This window comes from Pseudorca crassidens, chromosome 2 (genome assembly GCF_039906515.1).
Source record: "Pseudorca crassidens isolate mPseCra1 chromosome 2, mPseCra1.hap1, whole genome shotgun sequence".
Lineage (NCBI taxonomy): Eukaryota > Metazoa > Chordata > Mammalia > Artiodactyla > Delphinidae > Pseudorca > Pseudorca crassidens.
In genome coordinates, this window is record NC_090297.1 from 129,060,085 (window position 1) to 129,075,649 (window position 15,565).

The 15,565-nt window shown below is 37.5% G+C and overlaps 1 protein-coding gene across 4 annotated transcripts in view; it reads left to right on the top strand.

Annotated features, from left to right (window-relative positions):
* The window catches only part of KLHL20 (kelch like family member 20), a 98,887-nt gene that overhangs the window by 59,408 nt on the left and 23,914 nt on the right, over positions 1–15,565 (top strand). For all 4 annotated transcript variants that reach the window (XM_067728682.1, XM_067728680.1, XM_067728679.1 and 1 more), the window contains 4 exons: positions 2,313–2,471; positions 3,219–3,313; positions 5,606–5,721; positions 11,794–11,977. In XM_067728682.1, the coding sequence (XP_067584783.1) occupies positions 2,313–2,471; positions 3,219–3,313; positions 5,606–5,721; positions 11,794–11,977 (554 nt within the window). The remainder of the gene's footprint in view (positions 1–2,312; positions 2,472–3,218; positions 3,314–5,605; positions 5,722–11,793; positions 11,978–15,565) is intronic.

Genomic DNA, 15,565 nt, shown 5'->3' on the forward strand with positions numbered 1-15,565 from the left:
CACTGAATTCACCATTCATTTCTGTTACAACTCTAGAATACTTTCCTTATTCATTCTTATTATTTTCAGCTTTATTCATTCTTCAGATTGTATCTACATTTATCTGAAGAAACTAAAAGTAAGCGCATTACCATAATAGTGTGGGACTTAAAATTAGATCTCCTGCAAACCCTTATTTTAAAAGCAGGTATTTTAAAGCATTATTTTCTTAACCTGGTTGTTTGGTTCAAGGATAGACTTCAGTGCTAGATTTGCCCTAATGGTAGATCATTAATATCTTTTTCTTGTTGATGGAAAAAAGAAAAGTGACATTTTAATCAGACTTTGTTCCTCAAAAATATTATTTTTACTCTTTGCTGTTAGTGCCAAAAAACATTTTCTCAGACAGATGTTTGTGTCTTCTTGCCATCTTGGTGTTCCTTGATATTTATATATTTGTTTTATAATCACTAAATCGGGGAAAAAATTTATACTCTGACAAGATCCTAAAAGAATGTTAACGTACTTCACAAAGATATACAATACCACTTGTCTTAAGTAAAGAAATCAGAGTAAAAAGAAAATAAGAGGAAAGAAAGATACAACTATGGCTAAAATTTTGTATGCCGTGAAGGCCAGCATACTTCATTTGGAGCTAGGCCCCAAATCTGGCTCTTGACTTTATAGCCCCCAACATAAGGCTGTCACATAAAATACAGGATGGCCAGTTGAATTTGTTTCAGATGAACAACAAATAGTTTTTAGTATAAATATGCTCTGTACTCTTATTTGCTAAATCCAACAACCCTGCCACAGAGAGTACAATGCAGGCATTCTAACTAAGTGACCTGGCTAAGCAACCTCACCTATAATTTAAAGGTTTCCTATTTCATTCCTGAACCCCAGAAAGTCTCTCACTCAGATGTTACGAAGACTTGTGCCATAAAACTCAAAGTACTCATTAGTGTTTTCTACTATAAGTACAGATGACTTTATAGCCCTTAACTTTTATTTTGAGATTTGCATTTTTTCTAATGTACTTGGGGGAAAATTCTTAATCACATATTCAAATTGTTATGGCTTATCTTGTTTCCTGCTAAATATTCTGACTTTTTGATAAGCATGAAAATAACCCTGTCCCGAGAGAATACATCATCTGCATCAGAGGTTGCATGGTGGGAATTTGAGCTCTTAAACCATATCCTTCCTACACTAACAGACATCACATGTAGCATACTCTTCTGAAGGGGAGAACAAACCACATGGAGTATAGCAGTGACCATTTCCCTTCTCTGCATTGCACCTTGTCCCTTTTACTCTACATACCGATGACAAGCTTTACAAGATTTTGGGATTTGTGGCTGGACTGCACAGCAATGTTGCCATTTCATCTGCATTCTGACAATGCCCTAAAGCCTTGGGTACAGATAAATAATTGGTGTGTTTGTAGTTTCATATATATATATATATGAGAATATGAACATATCAGAGTGGTTTGGTCCTCAGAGGGGTTTTCCTGGGTCTAATGCTCTCATCGTTATGTTCATTCTTGCTTGTAGAGATGCTGACATGCTCATTCTTTTTTCAAACTGGCCCCTTGGGTGTTTCTGTCCCAGACATTGCCCTTTCAGCAACTAACCTTCCTCTGAAAGCTTTTCCTGATTTTTTTTATATGCCTCTTATATTTCTGGGAGTTCTAATTTGGTAGTTAGTTTAGTTTATTTTGAATATAAATTTTTATCTTCATACTTCATTTTGGAAAAAAAGTATCATTTTTCTTAAATTGCTTAAATCACAAATTATTATTTTTCCTAAGTTTTAATTGTGCCCTCTGTATTCTATGTTCCCTTTTTAAAAATTAATAAACTTTATGTTTTTAGAGTAGTTTTAGGTTCCCAGCAAAACTGAGCAGAAAGTACGGTTCCCATGTACCCTGTGTCCACACACACATAACCTCTCCCAATATCAACATCTTGCACCAGAGAAGTACATTTGTTACAACTAATGAACCTACCTTGACATATTATTATCACCCAAAGTCCATAATTTACATTAGGGTTCACTCTTGGTGTACATTCTATGAGTTTTGACGCATGTATAATGATATGTATCCACCATTGTAGTATCATACAGGATAGTTTCATTGTCCTAAAAATCCTCTGTGCTCCACCTATCTCTGTTTTCTTTTTAAACTTTTCTTGTTCTCTGGTACTATTTTGAACTTCAGCTCCACTGTGGAATAGAGTTTTGCCCTACAACCCTGAAGAAAAATATTAAAACAATCAGATCTGATCACAGAGTTCTTTTTTTTTTTCTTACTGAACTTCAAACAGGTGATGGAAAGTGAAGAGTTCATGTTGCTTCCAGCCAATCAACTCATTGATATAATATCTAGTGATGAACTAAATGTTCGCAGTGAAGAACAGGTGTTCAATGCAGTGATGGCCTGGGTTAAATACAGTATTCAAGAAAGACGTCCTCAGTTACCCCAGGTATGATGGAAATGCTTCTTTAAGTAACTGTTTTGTACTGGATGAAATAATATGTATTTGACTTGCAGAAAAGAAACAATCTTCACTAGCCTTCATATTAGACTGTAAAAAAGACCATCTCTTTCCAAATAATCAAGGAGATAAGTGTTAAGAAGCATTTTAAGCGTTTATCATTATGAACTTTTTGCTCCTTCTTCTGTTTTGCATCAACTCTAGGTTTGGGCCATAGCACAAATCAGAACTTAAATGATACAAAATGAACAAAAGAGAGCAAGGATAGCAATTATCATGCTTCCCTTCCCTATGGCTTGGAAATCCCACCACAGTTTGAAGAGTAAAGAATTAAATGGGTCATAAGTGGTCACTAAATGAAATATTTAATGTTCTTGTTATTATGATGATAGTCCTTAGCAATTTAATGGAATATTCTTCTAGATTGTTAATTACAGCCATGTGAGCTAATTATAGAAGAGCTTATAACAACATACTTCTGAAAGCATAAAGTAGCATTCTAAAGTGATATTAGTGTGCTTTCAATTTTCTGATTGTTCTAATTACTGAATTGGTTAGAATAAATTTAGTATTTATGCCTTCCCTCCATCTTCATTGTTTATTAGTTAGATCAATTAATTAATCCAATTAGATCTCAAAATAGTTGGAAACACAGTAGGGAGCACGGGTTATGTATTCTCTTAAATATCTTGCAGATGGGAGTTTGTGCCTTTAATAGTGTTTATTATCTCATAGGTGCTGCAGCATGTTCGTTTGCCTTTGCTTAGTCCCAAGTTTCTGGTGGGTACTGTAGGCTCTGATCCCCTCATCAAAAGTGATGAAGAATGCAGGTATGAATGACCCTGGATGGGAAAAATCAACAACGAAACATTCCTGTCCTCTCCTAATTTCCCTATTTATATTGCTTCCTAAATATTGTGTTTTTTAGTGCTGAAATCAAGGCAGTAGTTAAGTGGTTTTTCTTCTGGGCTAGGGTCAAAAGGAGATGGAAAAAGAGATGACTGAACTTACAGTATTCCATTCCATTAGTTTTTTTATATGTGGTATTTATTGGTGTAGAAGTGGCAATAAAGAGGTAGATTTCTAAGATTTAATGCAAGCTTGAGTTTGAAGAGGCAGTTCTCTGCTAATACATCTTTTCTTGAGATAAATAATGCTCTTGACTCCATCAAAAAAGTGTATGAGGAGCACTTTTTCATTCCATCACGTATGCCTAGTTAGGGAATAGGATCAGCCTTGCTTTCTGAGATCGTGGACAGAGTTAAAGGTCTACGACACCCCTAAAGTAGCTATGGAAAGATTTCCACTAGAGCTTGATGAAGCAGTTTCATAATGTTATTTTGACTGAAAGAAACTCTAAATGCTTTTACATGACAAACAAACAGAACACCTACTTTATTGGGCTATCTCTGTACTATATACAGAATTTAATAAACTACTTTTCCACTTGACAGATTTTAAGGTTCAGTTTCAAATCTTAAACCATATGGTGTTTTTAACAGTTGTTTCCCAGCATGTTCCATATATAAAAATGAAAGAGTGAGTCAGAACTCTCTTTAAACTATATCAACCTTTGGATCTTCCTTTGTGACTAAAGAAACTTGTTCTAGAATCAGGAATCTCTAGAACAAAGATAGGACATATAGATTCATTTGCATTTCTTCTATAATCTGAAGTGTGTTCCTTTAACCGGAGATGTTAGAGGGGGTTTTAGGTGTTTACCTTTTAAACTTAAAGACAAGAGGCAATTAATTCCCCCAAAATATTTATAACAGCAGAAGGAAAACCACATGAACTATGGCTGCTGAAATCTGAAGAAACAATACAAAGGTGCCCCTCTCCCATAAAATAGAAATTGGATTGTACTGATTCCAATGCAGAAATTAAAGATACTTCTAAAGTCACTTTTAAAAGAAGCCTGTTCCTGATATCCTGACCTTATTATTTACTAGCTGTGTGACCTTATTCAAGTTACTTAAACCTCTTTCTGGTACAGTTCCTTTACCTATAAAATAGGGATAATAACAGTACCTATTCCACAGGGCTGTGGTGGAGATTAAATGAGTTAATATGTATTAAGCCCTTATTATTGTTACTATTAATTTTGTGTTAGCCACTAAGTATTAGCTCTATAGTACTCTTTCTAGGAACCCTTGAACAACTTAATTAAAAACCAGTAATTAGGAGATCACAGTCTTTGTTTTTAGCTGAGGAAGCTAGAAAAAGTTCTTGGCCATCAGCTTGGGATTTTGGGGGAGTTTTGTTTGTTTTTGTTTTTAGCATAAATAAACTCAGATGAGGCCTTAGCAAAGCCATATACTGGAAGTACATTACTGGGTCATGCCTGGGACTGGTCCAGCAGGAATAAATTACTCGATGTAATATAAAGTAAATAAAGAAATGAAAATATAGTGTAATTTAGGAAACACTTTCAGAGTTGAGAAAGAACAGTGACAGATTGAATTTGCACTAGTCACACATTGAATCACTCAAAGGACTCAAGTGAAATAAGTACATAAATAGTTTGAGTTAGGATATTATATTTAACAAGTGTAATTACTAGGTTCTTATAAAGTACCTCAATAGAAAAAAAAAAACTGTGTTCATCCTCAGTAGACTTGTTGAGAATAAACTATTCATACAGTACCAGATAGAAAATTAATATTAAATGACAATAGTGTTTCTTTTTAGCAATCTAATTTTTGACCTAGTTTTGTTACTTTAATCTAGCAAATATCTAGTGTCATGGCTGATGTGCTACTTTGCCAGTATCCTGCAAAATCTAGTAAAATTCATTAGAAAGCAGTAACTATGCAGGCTGATAATTAACTTGTAATTTTTAGTTTCCCATAAGTTACTGTTAGCATCAAGCATGTTGAGTTTTAGGCTAAATTTGTGGTAAGATATGAAGTCATGATGGAAATACCAATCAATTCACAGCTCACAGTGTGACTGGCATCATTGCTCTCATGTTTGTTACCTTTTTAATGTTGGCTGGCATTCATGATTTGGTTTGATTTATGCTTGCTCCCCTTTGCCATCTTACATATTCCTTAACCATATTGGGATTTGACTAACAATATTATTTAGACATTTGGAATAACGGCAGAATTTTTCCACAGAGACTTGGTAGATGAGGCTAAAAACTATCTTCTATTGCCTCAAGAACGACCACTAATGCAAGGACCAAGGACAAGACCACGGAAACCTATTCGATGTGGAGAAGTACTCTTTGCAGGTTTGGATCTTAATACACTGTGACTAAACCGAATATTTTCCCACTTGAGAGACTGTCATTTGAGTATCCTTTGGTCGGTTGTGATATCTGTAAGAAATGCATAATAATTTATGATGTGGACTTCCCTGGTGGTCCAGTGGTCAAGACTCTGTGCTTCCACTGCCTGGGGCACAGGTTCAGTCCCTCGTTGGGGAATTAAGAACCAGCATGCTGTGCAGCACATAGCCAAAAAAATAAAATATATTTTTTTAATTGTAAAAAAAAAATGTTCACACCTTTTAAAAACAAACAAAAAATAACTTATGATGTATCTTGACTCTTAACTCATGATCCAACACTGGTGCTCTCCAAAAGAGTGCTGCATTTTTATATAAATCTAAAAATGTCATGCAGTGGATGTTTTGTTATAATAAATCATATGCATGAATTTTATATTCCAGTGTGCCAGTCACCTCATAATTACATGGAACTGTCAAGAAACATTACCTTACTTTAAACAGTTACACTGTTTCCTAGCTCTCCTGAGCTAGACTGAGCCCAAGATATCCTGCTGTATCATTCTGCTCCCACTGTCTGCCCCTAAATATCTGAGAACTTTCAATCTTAGATATTTCACTTCTGTGCACATAAATTCAGCTCTCTTAGTCACTTGAATAACAACTTTCTCACTGTTTGGTAAAACTTCTCACTAGTTCTGTCTTAGTCCGTTCAGACTGCTATAACAGAAAACCATATACTGGGTGGCTTATAAACAACAGAAATTTATTTCTTATAGTTCTGGAGGCTGGCGAGTACAAGATCAAGGTGCCGGCAGATTTTGGTGTCTGGTGAGGGCCCACTTTGTCCTTCTTCATAGACTCCGTCTTTTCATCTTTTGCTATGTCCTCATGTGGAGGAAGGGGCATGGGATCTCTCTGAAGTCTCTTTTATAAGAGTACTAATTCCATTCATGAGGGCAGAGCACCTCCCAAGGCCTCACCTCCTGATACCATTACATTGAGGAATAGATTTCAATATATGAATTTCAGAGGGACACATTCAGTCTATAGCAAGTTCTTTCTCTTCAAAATTTTTTTCAAATCCTGATTCATGGAACTAGCTGGAACCTATTGTATTCTTTGTATTTATGCTCCCACATTTCAGTAATTCCATGGCTTTTAAGTGTAGGCTTCCTCGGATTCTGTTTGATATGTTAAGTGTTCTATTCCTTTTCATCAGGGAATTCTATGTAATCACTGGGGCATAGTATCCTTTCCCTTCAGCCTAACCACTTGCCTATCTTTTTCCCTTCAATTTTATTTTCTCTTGGCATGTGGGAATGTATTTTCCCTTACATTTTTAGAAGAAAAATTTGATAATTTATGTTTGAGATCTCCTTTTTAAATTTTTTCATCTACATTTCTTCACATAGAGGACTGTAGCATTTCTTCAAGAAGAAAATTGATGCCACATTTTCTTTTTCTGTCTAATCCTCATCGGGCTTTTTCCTTCTCTTTTGAAAGATTCCTTCATTCCTGTTTTAGATTTCAAACTTGATTATTAATTCATCATGTACTGAATTCTCCCGTACTCTCAGTATCCTATGTCTCTTGTTTATTGTTATTAATAGATTTATTTCTATTATCATTCGTATTTATTCCTATGACTTTCATTCCTATATATGCATGCACAGGTACATATTCACATACTCATGTGAGTTTACTTGCTTGCATGCTCACACCTATGTACATCTGCCTCCTCACTTCCACATACCATCTATAGTTGCAATAAATCGGTGAATAAATTCATTGCCAGATCTGGTTAAGTTCCCAGGGAGGTCTTTATAACATTTGTTTAGCTTTGTTGGTTAAACTAGATAAATTATATTGTTAAATGTCTTTTATTTATAAAAGTAGTTTATGTGCCAGCTCCCTATACATACAAGAATGCTATAAATTACATCAGAGTTTCTGTTTCCCCAATTATGAAAGTCAGTTATCTTTTTTTTTTTTAATTAGAAGGATGTAAGATCTAATTATTTGGTACCTAAGGTTTATTTTCATGATGTCATGTTGGTTTCAGGAATTCTAGTACTAGTAGGGCCATCTTTGTGGAGGTATATCCATTGTTATCAAGATCTATTAACTATTTTATTTGGCTGTTATGGTACCTGGAGAAGGGATGACAGTATACTACTGTTTCATCAGCCTCAGAACATTCTGGCAGTGAATTAAGAACTAGATTAAGGAAGAGGGGAGGATAATGGGAACTCAGGAGAAAATGGAACGGAAGAGAACCTTCCTATGATCAAAAGCTAGAAACTAAGCCAAATAGGTTTATGGAAAGTACAATACATTTCAGGGTCTTTATGGATTCAGTGGGGGTTACCAATCCAGTGGAACTAGACAAGGTACACCTTTGGGGATGCTGAGAGACAATAATGTAACTCCATTAAATAGAAATTTAAACTTGACTTGAATTACTCAACAGCTGCCATCTTTATCCTACTGGTTCCTACCATATTCTTCCAATATAACATGATTATAAATTGTCAGGTGCCATGTTTTCAATGTGTAACCATCTTCACTAAAATCTCATTTGCCTCTGTTGATTAAATCATGGTATTAATGAAATCACACTTTGCCTTCTTTAGAAGCCAGTTAAATTGGATCAGTTTCATGATCTCAAACTTTTTTTTTTTTTTTTTTTTTTTTGCGGTACACGGGCCTCTCACTGTTGTGGCCTCTCCCGTTGCGGAGCACAGGCTCCGGACGTGCAGGCTCAGCGGCCATGGCTCACGGGACCAGCCGCTCCGCGGCATGTGGGATCTTCCCGGACCGGGGCACAAACCCGTATCCCTGCATCGGCCGGCGGACTCTCAACCACTGCGCCACCAGGGAAGCCCCATGATCTCAAACTCTTGCTAGTAATCTCATAATTTCATATTGCTGATTGGGTATCTGATTCCTCTACTATATTTTTAACTACTTCAGAGCAAGGACCATTTCTGATTTATTTTTGTAGTTTCCAGATTGTATAGCAATCTTGTCAGAGCAGGCATCAATAAAGATTAGTTGCATGCTGTTGATCCTGAGGAACACTAGTGAGAAATTAGCATCGACCCATCATGATTAATGGAAAAGGAAAATTGGAAAACAATAATGGATTGCTAATGTCAGTTTGTGCATGAAAGATAACCTATTTTTATATTTTTTTAATATTTATTTATTATTTTTGGCTGCGTCGGGTCTTAGTTGCGGCATGCAGGGTCTTAGTTGCGGCATGCAAGATCTTTGTTGCGGTATGTGGGATCTTTCATTGCAGCATGGGCTCTTTTTTTTTTTTTTTGCGGTACGCGGGCCTCTCACTGTTGTGGCCTCTCCCGTTGCGGAGCACAGGCTCCAGATATGCAGGATCAGCGGCCATGGCTCACGGGCCTAGCTGCTCAGCGACATGTGGGATCTTCCCGGACCGGAGCATGAACCCATGTCCCCTGCATCGGCAGGCAGACTCTCAACCACTGTGCCACCAGGGAAGCCCCAGCATGGGCTCTTTGTTGCAGTGCACAGCCCTCTCTCTAGTTGTGGGGTGTGGGTTTTCTCTCTGGTTGTGGCGTGGGCTCCAGAGCACTTGGGCTCTGTAGTTGTGGTGCACAGGCTCCAGAGCATATGGGCTCTGTAGTTTGCAGCACATGTGCTCTCTGGTTGAGGCACATGGGCTCAGTAGTTGTGGTGCGGGCTTAGTTGCCCCACAGCATGTGGGATCTTAGTTCCCCGACCAGGGATTGAACCCGTTTCCCCTGCACTAGAAGGTGGATTCTTTACCACTGGACCACCAGGGAAGTCCCACAATAACCTATTTGTAAATAACACTTTTTAAAGTTTTTCTGATTATAGAAGTGAATACACATGAAATATAGAAATATTTGTTAACACAGGAAAACATAAAGAAGAAAAGTTAAATCGTCTGTCACCTCTTTTACACTATTAAACTAAAAGTTTCCTTTTTCATTTGTAGAGAAAAACCATTAGGTCTTTTTCTTACAACTGTATTGGTTTTCCCTGCTTTCTCAGTCTTTTTATGCTATCCAGATCTGACCTCTATTCTTGAGTGATACTGTTCCACTGACATTATTTTAGATCTTGACCCACCTGTCTCTACTTAAAACTTAATCCTTAATTTGCTTTGGTTTTTACTGCAATTTTTTCATTATCTTTGGAATGCCAAATTATCAGTTCTCACTTAACTTTGGAAAATTGAGTCTTCATTTCTTCATCCTGGAAGCCTAAGATCAAATCTATAATCTCAGTAGGTTTATTACTCAGCATTTTACTCCTACTGATGTCTTCTGGTTTGTCCTCTTGTTTTCCATTAGGTTTCTTGATGCTTCTCAATTCTGTGCTTCTTTTTTGTTGGGGATTTTTTTTTTTTTTTAGTATTCAGTTCACTGATCCTTATTCCAGACACTTTGTGAAAGTTGCCTACTTTAAGGTAACACTTTTTGATCAAATCTGTCTGTGAAGTAATTCTTTTCACAGTCAACATCTCACGCATATAAAACTATTATGTCACCTTTTCAGCAATATTTTGTCTAAAGTGCATCACTTAACACAAATTGAGTGTTCTCACAGCAGAAACTATGCATACACTTTATCTTGCTAAGTACAGTGTACTGGCTTGTAATAATAACTTAGCTAGTTCTGTCCCCGTTATGCCATCACCTGCTGCCTTGGAAATCATAATGCACATAAAATTGCCATGAGGCAGTGGAATTGAACAACTTTTTCCTTTGCTTTTTTCCCCAGGTCACAGGAAAGGTTTAAATTTGATTTCCTAACGGCCTATTTTTTTTTTCTTTAGTATCAAAGAACACAGATTATGAAGTGATATTAACTTGATTTGGAGCCGTGTAATCCAATAAACAGCTGGTTTTAATAGCTTTCATTATAAATTGTGCCTGAGGTTTAATAATTAGGCTGTTTGATTTGTCTCAAGTGCTTATAACCCTCACATTTGCAGCCAAATTTTATGTTGGAAGTTAAGATGTTTTCTCTGATATTGAAACTCCAGGCATATATCCCAGAACAGAATTCAAATTTAAGCAAATTAATATAGACAAAACTTACTGTGATTTAGTATTAGTTGAATATCCTAATTTAAATGAAATCATAATAAAATAAAATGTATACAGCATACTGAGATTTGAAATAAGGAATGAGTTTTCAAATCCACCAGAAGGTTAGAAACATTCACATTTTATTCTGGCTCAGGAAGTTATTGAGACCTCCAAGAAACCATTAGTTTTCAAATGTTTTGAGGTTAAGTTATCCTTAGACTTCACTTTTTAAGCTCCAGAATCTAGCTCTTGTTTTAGATTGACATAGAGATGATTTTAAAGAATAACAAATTAAATTTATCTGCTATAATTACACTTTTTTTCAGGGAACACTCAGAGAAGCTTTATTGAACTCAGTTTGAACCTGTTATTCTGAGTATTACTTACTTATGAAAAATGTAATTTCTTCAAAATGTTTTCTGATCCTGAATGTCATGTTGGATATTGTAGAATTCAGTACAGACTGCAGATTAAACAGAAGGCAAAACATTTTATAAGTCGTAAGAATTTTTGTATTATTTTTAGTCACAAGATGAGGTCATGAGCAGACGAGCCGAAATCCCTCTCCCCTAACAGAATAAAAGAAATTTTTTTTTTAAACAGGCTTCTGAGGTATGGTTCTTCTTTTGGTTTTTGATAATACATTACATTTATGTAGACACAACAGTCAAGCCCTAGTTTTCTAACTAAATTCAATGTTTTGGCCATTAAATGCCACATTACTTCCCAATATAATTTGAATTGGTGTCCTTGCCCTCCTCTGTAAAATGGACCTAATACTAACTTATTTAGAAAATTCTAAAGATTATAGCAATCCCAGTGGAATAAGTAAAAATCATAACTTATGTTTTAACCTGCTTCTAGAGGCATTTGGTAAGTCCAAGCATTAGGACTTAACCAAATAAAAGTTAGCAGTGAGTGATACATTCTATGCTTTAGGACAGGTATTCTCCTGACCATTTCTGTCACTTCCCCAGTTGGTGGTTGGTGCAGTGGAGATGCCATTTCCAGTGTTGAACGATATGATCCACAGACCAATGAATGGCGAATGGTAGCTTCAATGAGCAAAAGGCGATGTGGAGTTGGGGTCAGTGTTCTTGATGACCTGTTATATGCAGTAGGAGGCCATGATGGGTCCTCTTATCTCAATAGTGTTGAAAGGTAAGTAGGGTCAATTTGAAATTTTTTTCTCTCCTATTCATATTGTTTTGGTTGAGATGTTAATTAGAAACAGATGTAACGTGTTGCTTTAGTTTTGTGTCTGTGGCACTAGCTGGCAGCCTAGACCACTTACTGTGACATACAAGTCCTTTATGATCTGACCTCCACCTGTTTCTCCAGTCTGTCTCCCCTGGCACACCACTATTCCCTAAACACGCTAGTGCAGACCCACCAAATTGTTTGCAGTTCCTTAGACATGCTGTCCTCTTTCGTGCCTCTTTGCCTATATATATGCATGCTGTTCGTTCTTCCCTGGAATATCTTTTCAAGATTCAAATGTTACTTCTTATATAAAGCCTTCTCTGGCACCATAGAGACAGGTTAGTTACTCAGTCCTCTGATCTTTCACAAGTATTTTGAACATACTTGTACATATCACATTGGCTGTAATTGTTTATTGAAATGTCTTTTCCCACATCTGTGACAATGCCTGGCACATCAGAAACCTACAATAATTTATTTTTTAATAACTTCTAGCTTCTTGTTCTCATCCAACCCTTTTTCATTCAGCTGTGTTCTTGATACTTACCAAACATATGTATGAAACCCTGCAGCATATCAAGATCTAGAGATACAGATTGTATAGTTGGAAAGAAAAAACAACAACAACAGAGGGATCAGCTCCATAGAAGTTTTTTAAAAAAAAGCACACTTAAAAACAAATTGAGTTAACTAAATAAGGGTGGAAATGATTACATATTTACAACTTAATAACAGTGAAGCCCATGAATATCAAAATGTGTGGTCTGCAACTAAAGTAATATTCAGAGGCAGATTTATATACATTATAATTTATGTGCATTCATTTGAAAATAAGAAAGATGGGAAAATAAATCATGCTTTTAAATAAAAAAGTTATAAAAAGAGCAACAAAACCCAAGAAAATAGAAAGAAGAAATTAACTGGAAAGAAAAGTTAATGAAATTAAAAACAAATATATAGCTACAAAAAGAGCAATTTGATAGTATTTTTTTAAATTAAAAATGAAGAGGGGGACCTTCAAAATGGTGGAGGAGTAAGACATGGAAATCACCTCGCTACCCACAAATACATCAAAGATATATCTACAAGTGGAACAACTCCTACAGAACATCTACTGAATGCTGGCAGAAGACCTCAGACTTCCAAAAAGGGAAGAAAATTCCCCACGTACCTGGGTAGGGCAAAAGAAAAGAGGAAAAACACAGACAAAAGAATAGGGATGGGACCTGCACCTCTGGGAGGGAGCTGTGAAGGAGGAAAAGTTTCCATACACTAGGAAGCCCCTTCACTGGTGGAGATGGGGGGTGGAGGGGAAGCTTCAGAGCCACGGAGGAGAGCACAGCAACAGGGGTGCAGAGGTCAAAGCGGAGAGATTCCTGCACAGAGGATCGGTGCGGACCAGCACTCACCAGCCTGAGAGGCTTGTCCGCTCACCCACTGGGGAGGGTGGGGGCTGGGAGCTGAGGCTCGGGCTTTGGAGGTCAGATCCCAGGGAGAGGACTGGGGTTGGCTGCATGAACACAGCCTGAAGGGGGCTAGTGCATCACAGCTAGCCAGGAGGGAGTCCGGGAAAAAGTCTGGACGTGCCAAAGAGGCAAGAGACCATTGTTCTGGGTGCACAAAGAGAGGCAATTCCTTCCCTCTGTGCCCACAGAAGGCAGAGCACTGCCTAAGCAAGCTCCAGAGATGGACGCAAGCTGCAGCTATCAGCTTGGATCCCAGATATGGGCATGAAATGCTAAGGCTGCCGCCGCCGTCCACTAACAATCCAGTGTGCAAGCACAGGACACTATCCACCACCTGCCGTGGGAGCCTGTGCAGCCTGCCACTGCCAGGGTCCTGTGATCCAGGGACAACTTCCCCAGGAGAACACACGGCATGCCTTAGGCTGTTGCAATGTCACACTGGCCTCGGCTGCCACAGGCTCGCCCCGCATTCCCATTATGACTACCGTACCCCTCCCTCCACCCAGCCTGAGTGAGCCAGAGCCCCTTAATCAGGCGCTGCTTTAACCCCCTCCTGTCTGGATGGGGAAAAGGTGTCTCAGGTCTTGGTGGGGAACAGATGCCTAAGGGTGACCTACACACAGAGGTGGGACCAAAACCAAAGCTGAACCCCAGAAGCTGTGCAAAGAAAGAAGAGAAAGGGAAATTTCTCCATGCAGCCTCAGGAGCCGTGGATTAAATCCCGACAATCAACTTGATGTACCCTGCATCTGTGGAATACCTGAATAGATAACAAATCGTCTCAAAATTGAGGTGGTGGACTTTAGGAGCAACTGTAGACTTAGGGTTTGCTGTCTGCAGCTGATTTGTTTTTGATATTTATGTTTATCTTAGTTTAGTTTTTAACACTTATCATTGGTGGATTTGTTTATTGGTTTGGTTCTCATTTTTTAAAATTATTATTTTTTATGTTAATAATTTTTTTTATGTACTTTATTTTATTTTACTTTATTTTTTTCTTTCTTTTTTCCTCCCTTTTCTTCTGAGCCATGTGACTGACAGGGTGTTGGTGCTCCGGCCTGGTGTCAGGCCTGAGCCTCTGAGGTAGGAGAGCCAAGTTCAAGACACTGGACCACCAGAGACCTCCTGGCCCCACGTAATATCAATCAATACTAAGACCCAGCTCCACTAACAGAGAACTATGCAGCTGATGAAGCAGCAAGGTAAAAACCCACCAGACCAAACAAATGAACAGGGAATAGGAAGTCTACATGAAAAAGAATTCAGAGTAATGATAGTAAAGATGATCCAAAATCTTGGAAATGGAATGCAGAAAATACAAGAAACGTTTAACAAGGACCTAGAAGAACTAAGGAGCAAAAAAACAATGCTGAACACCACAATAAATGAAATTAAAAATTCTCTGGAAGGAATCAATAGAATAACTGAGGCAGAAGAACAGATAACTGACTTGGAAGAGAAAATAGTGGAAATAACTACTGCAGAGCAGAATAAAGAAAAAAGAATGAAAAGAATTGAGGACAGTCTCAGAGACCTCTGGGACAACATTAAACGCACCAACATTTGAATTATAGGGGTCCCAGAAGAAGGAGAGAAAAAGAAAGGGTCTGAGAAAATATTTGAAGAGATTATAGTTGAAAACTTTCCTCACATGGGAAAGGAAAGTCAATCAAGTCCAGGAAGCACCGCAAGTCCCATACAGGATAAATTCAAGGAGAAACATGCCAAGACACATATTAATCAAACTATCGAAAATTAAATTCAAAGAAAAAATATTAAAAGCAGCAAGGGAAAAGCAACAAATAACATTCAAGGAAATCCCCCATAAGGTTAACAACTGATCTTTCAGCAGAAATTCTGCAAACCAGAAGGGAGTCGCAGGACATATTTAAAGTGATGAAAGGGAGAATCCTACAACCAAGATTACTCTACCCAGCAAGGATCTCTTTCAGAGTCAACAGAGAAATTAAAACCTTTACAGACAAGCAAAAACTGAGAATTCAGCATCACCAAACCAGCTTTACAACAAATGCTAAAGGAACTTCTCTAGGCAGGAAACACAAGAGAAGGAATAGACCTA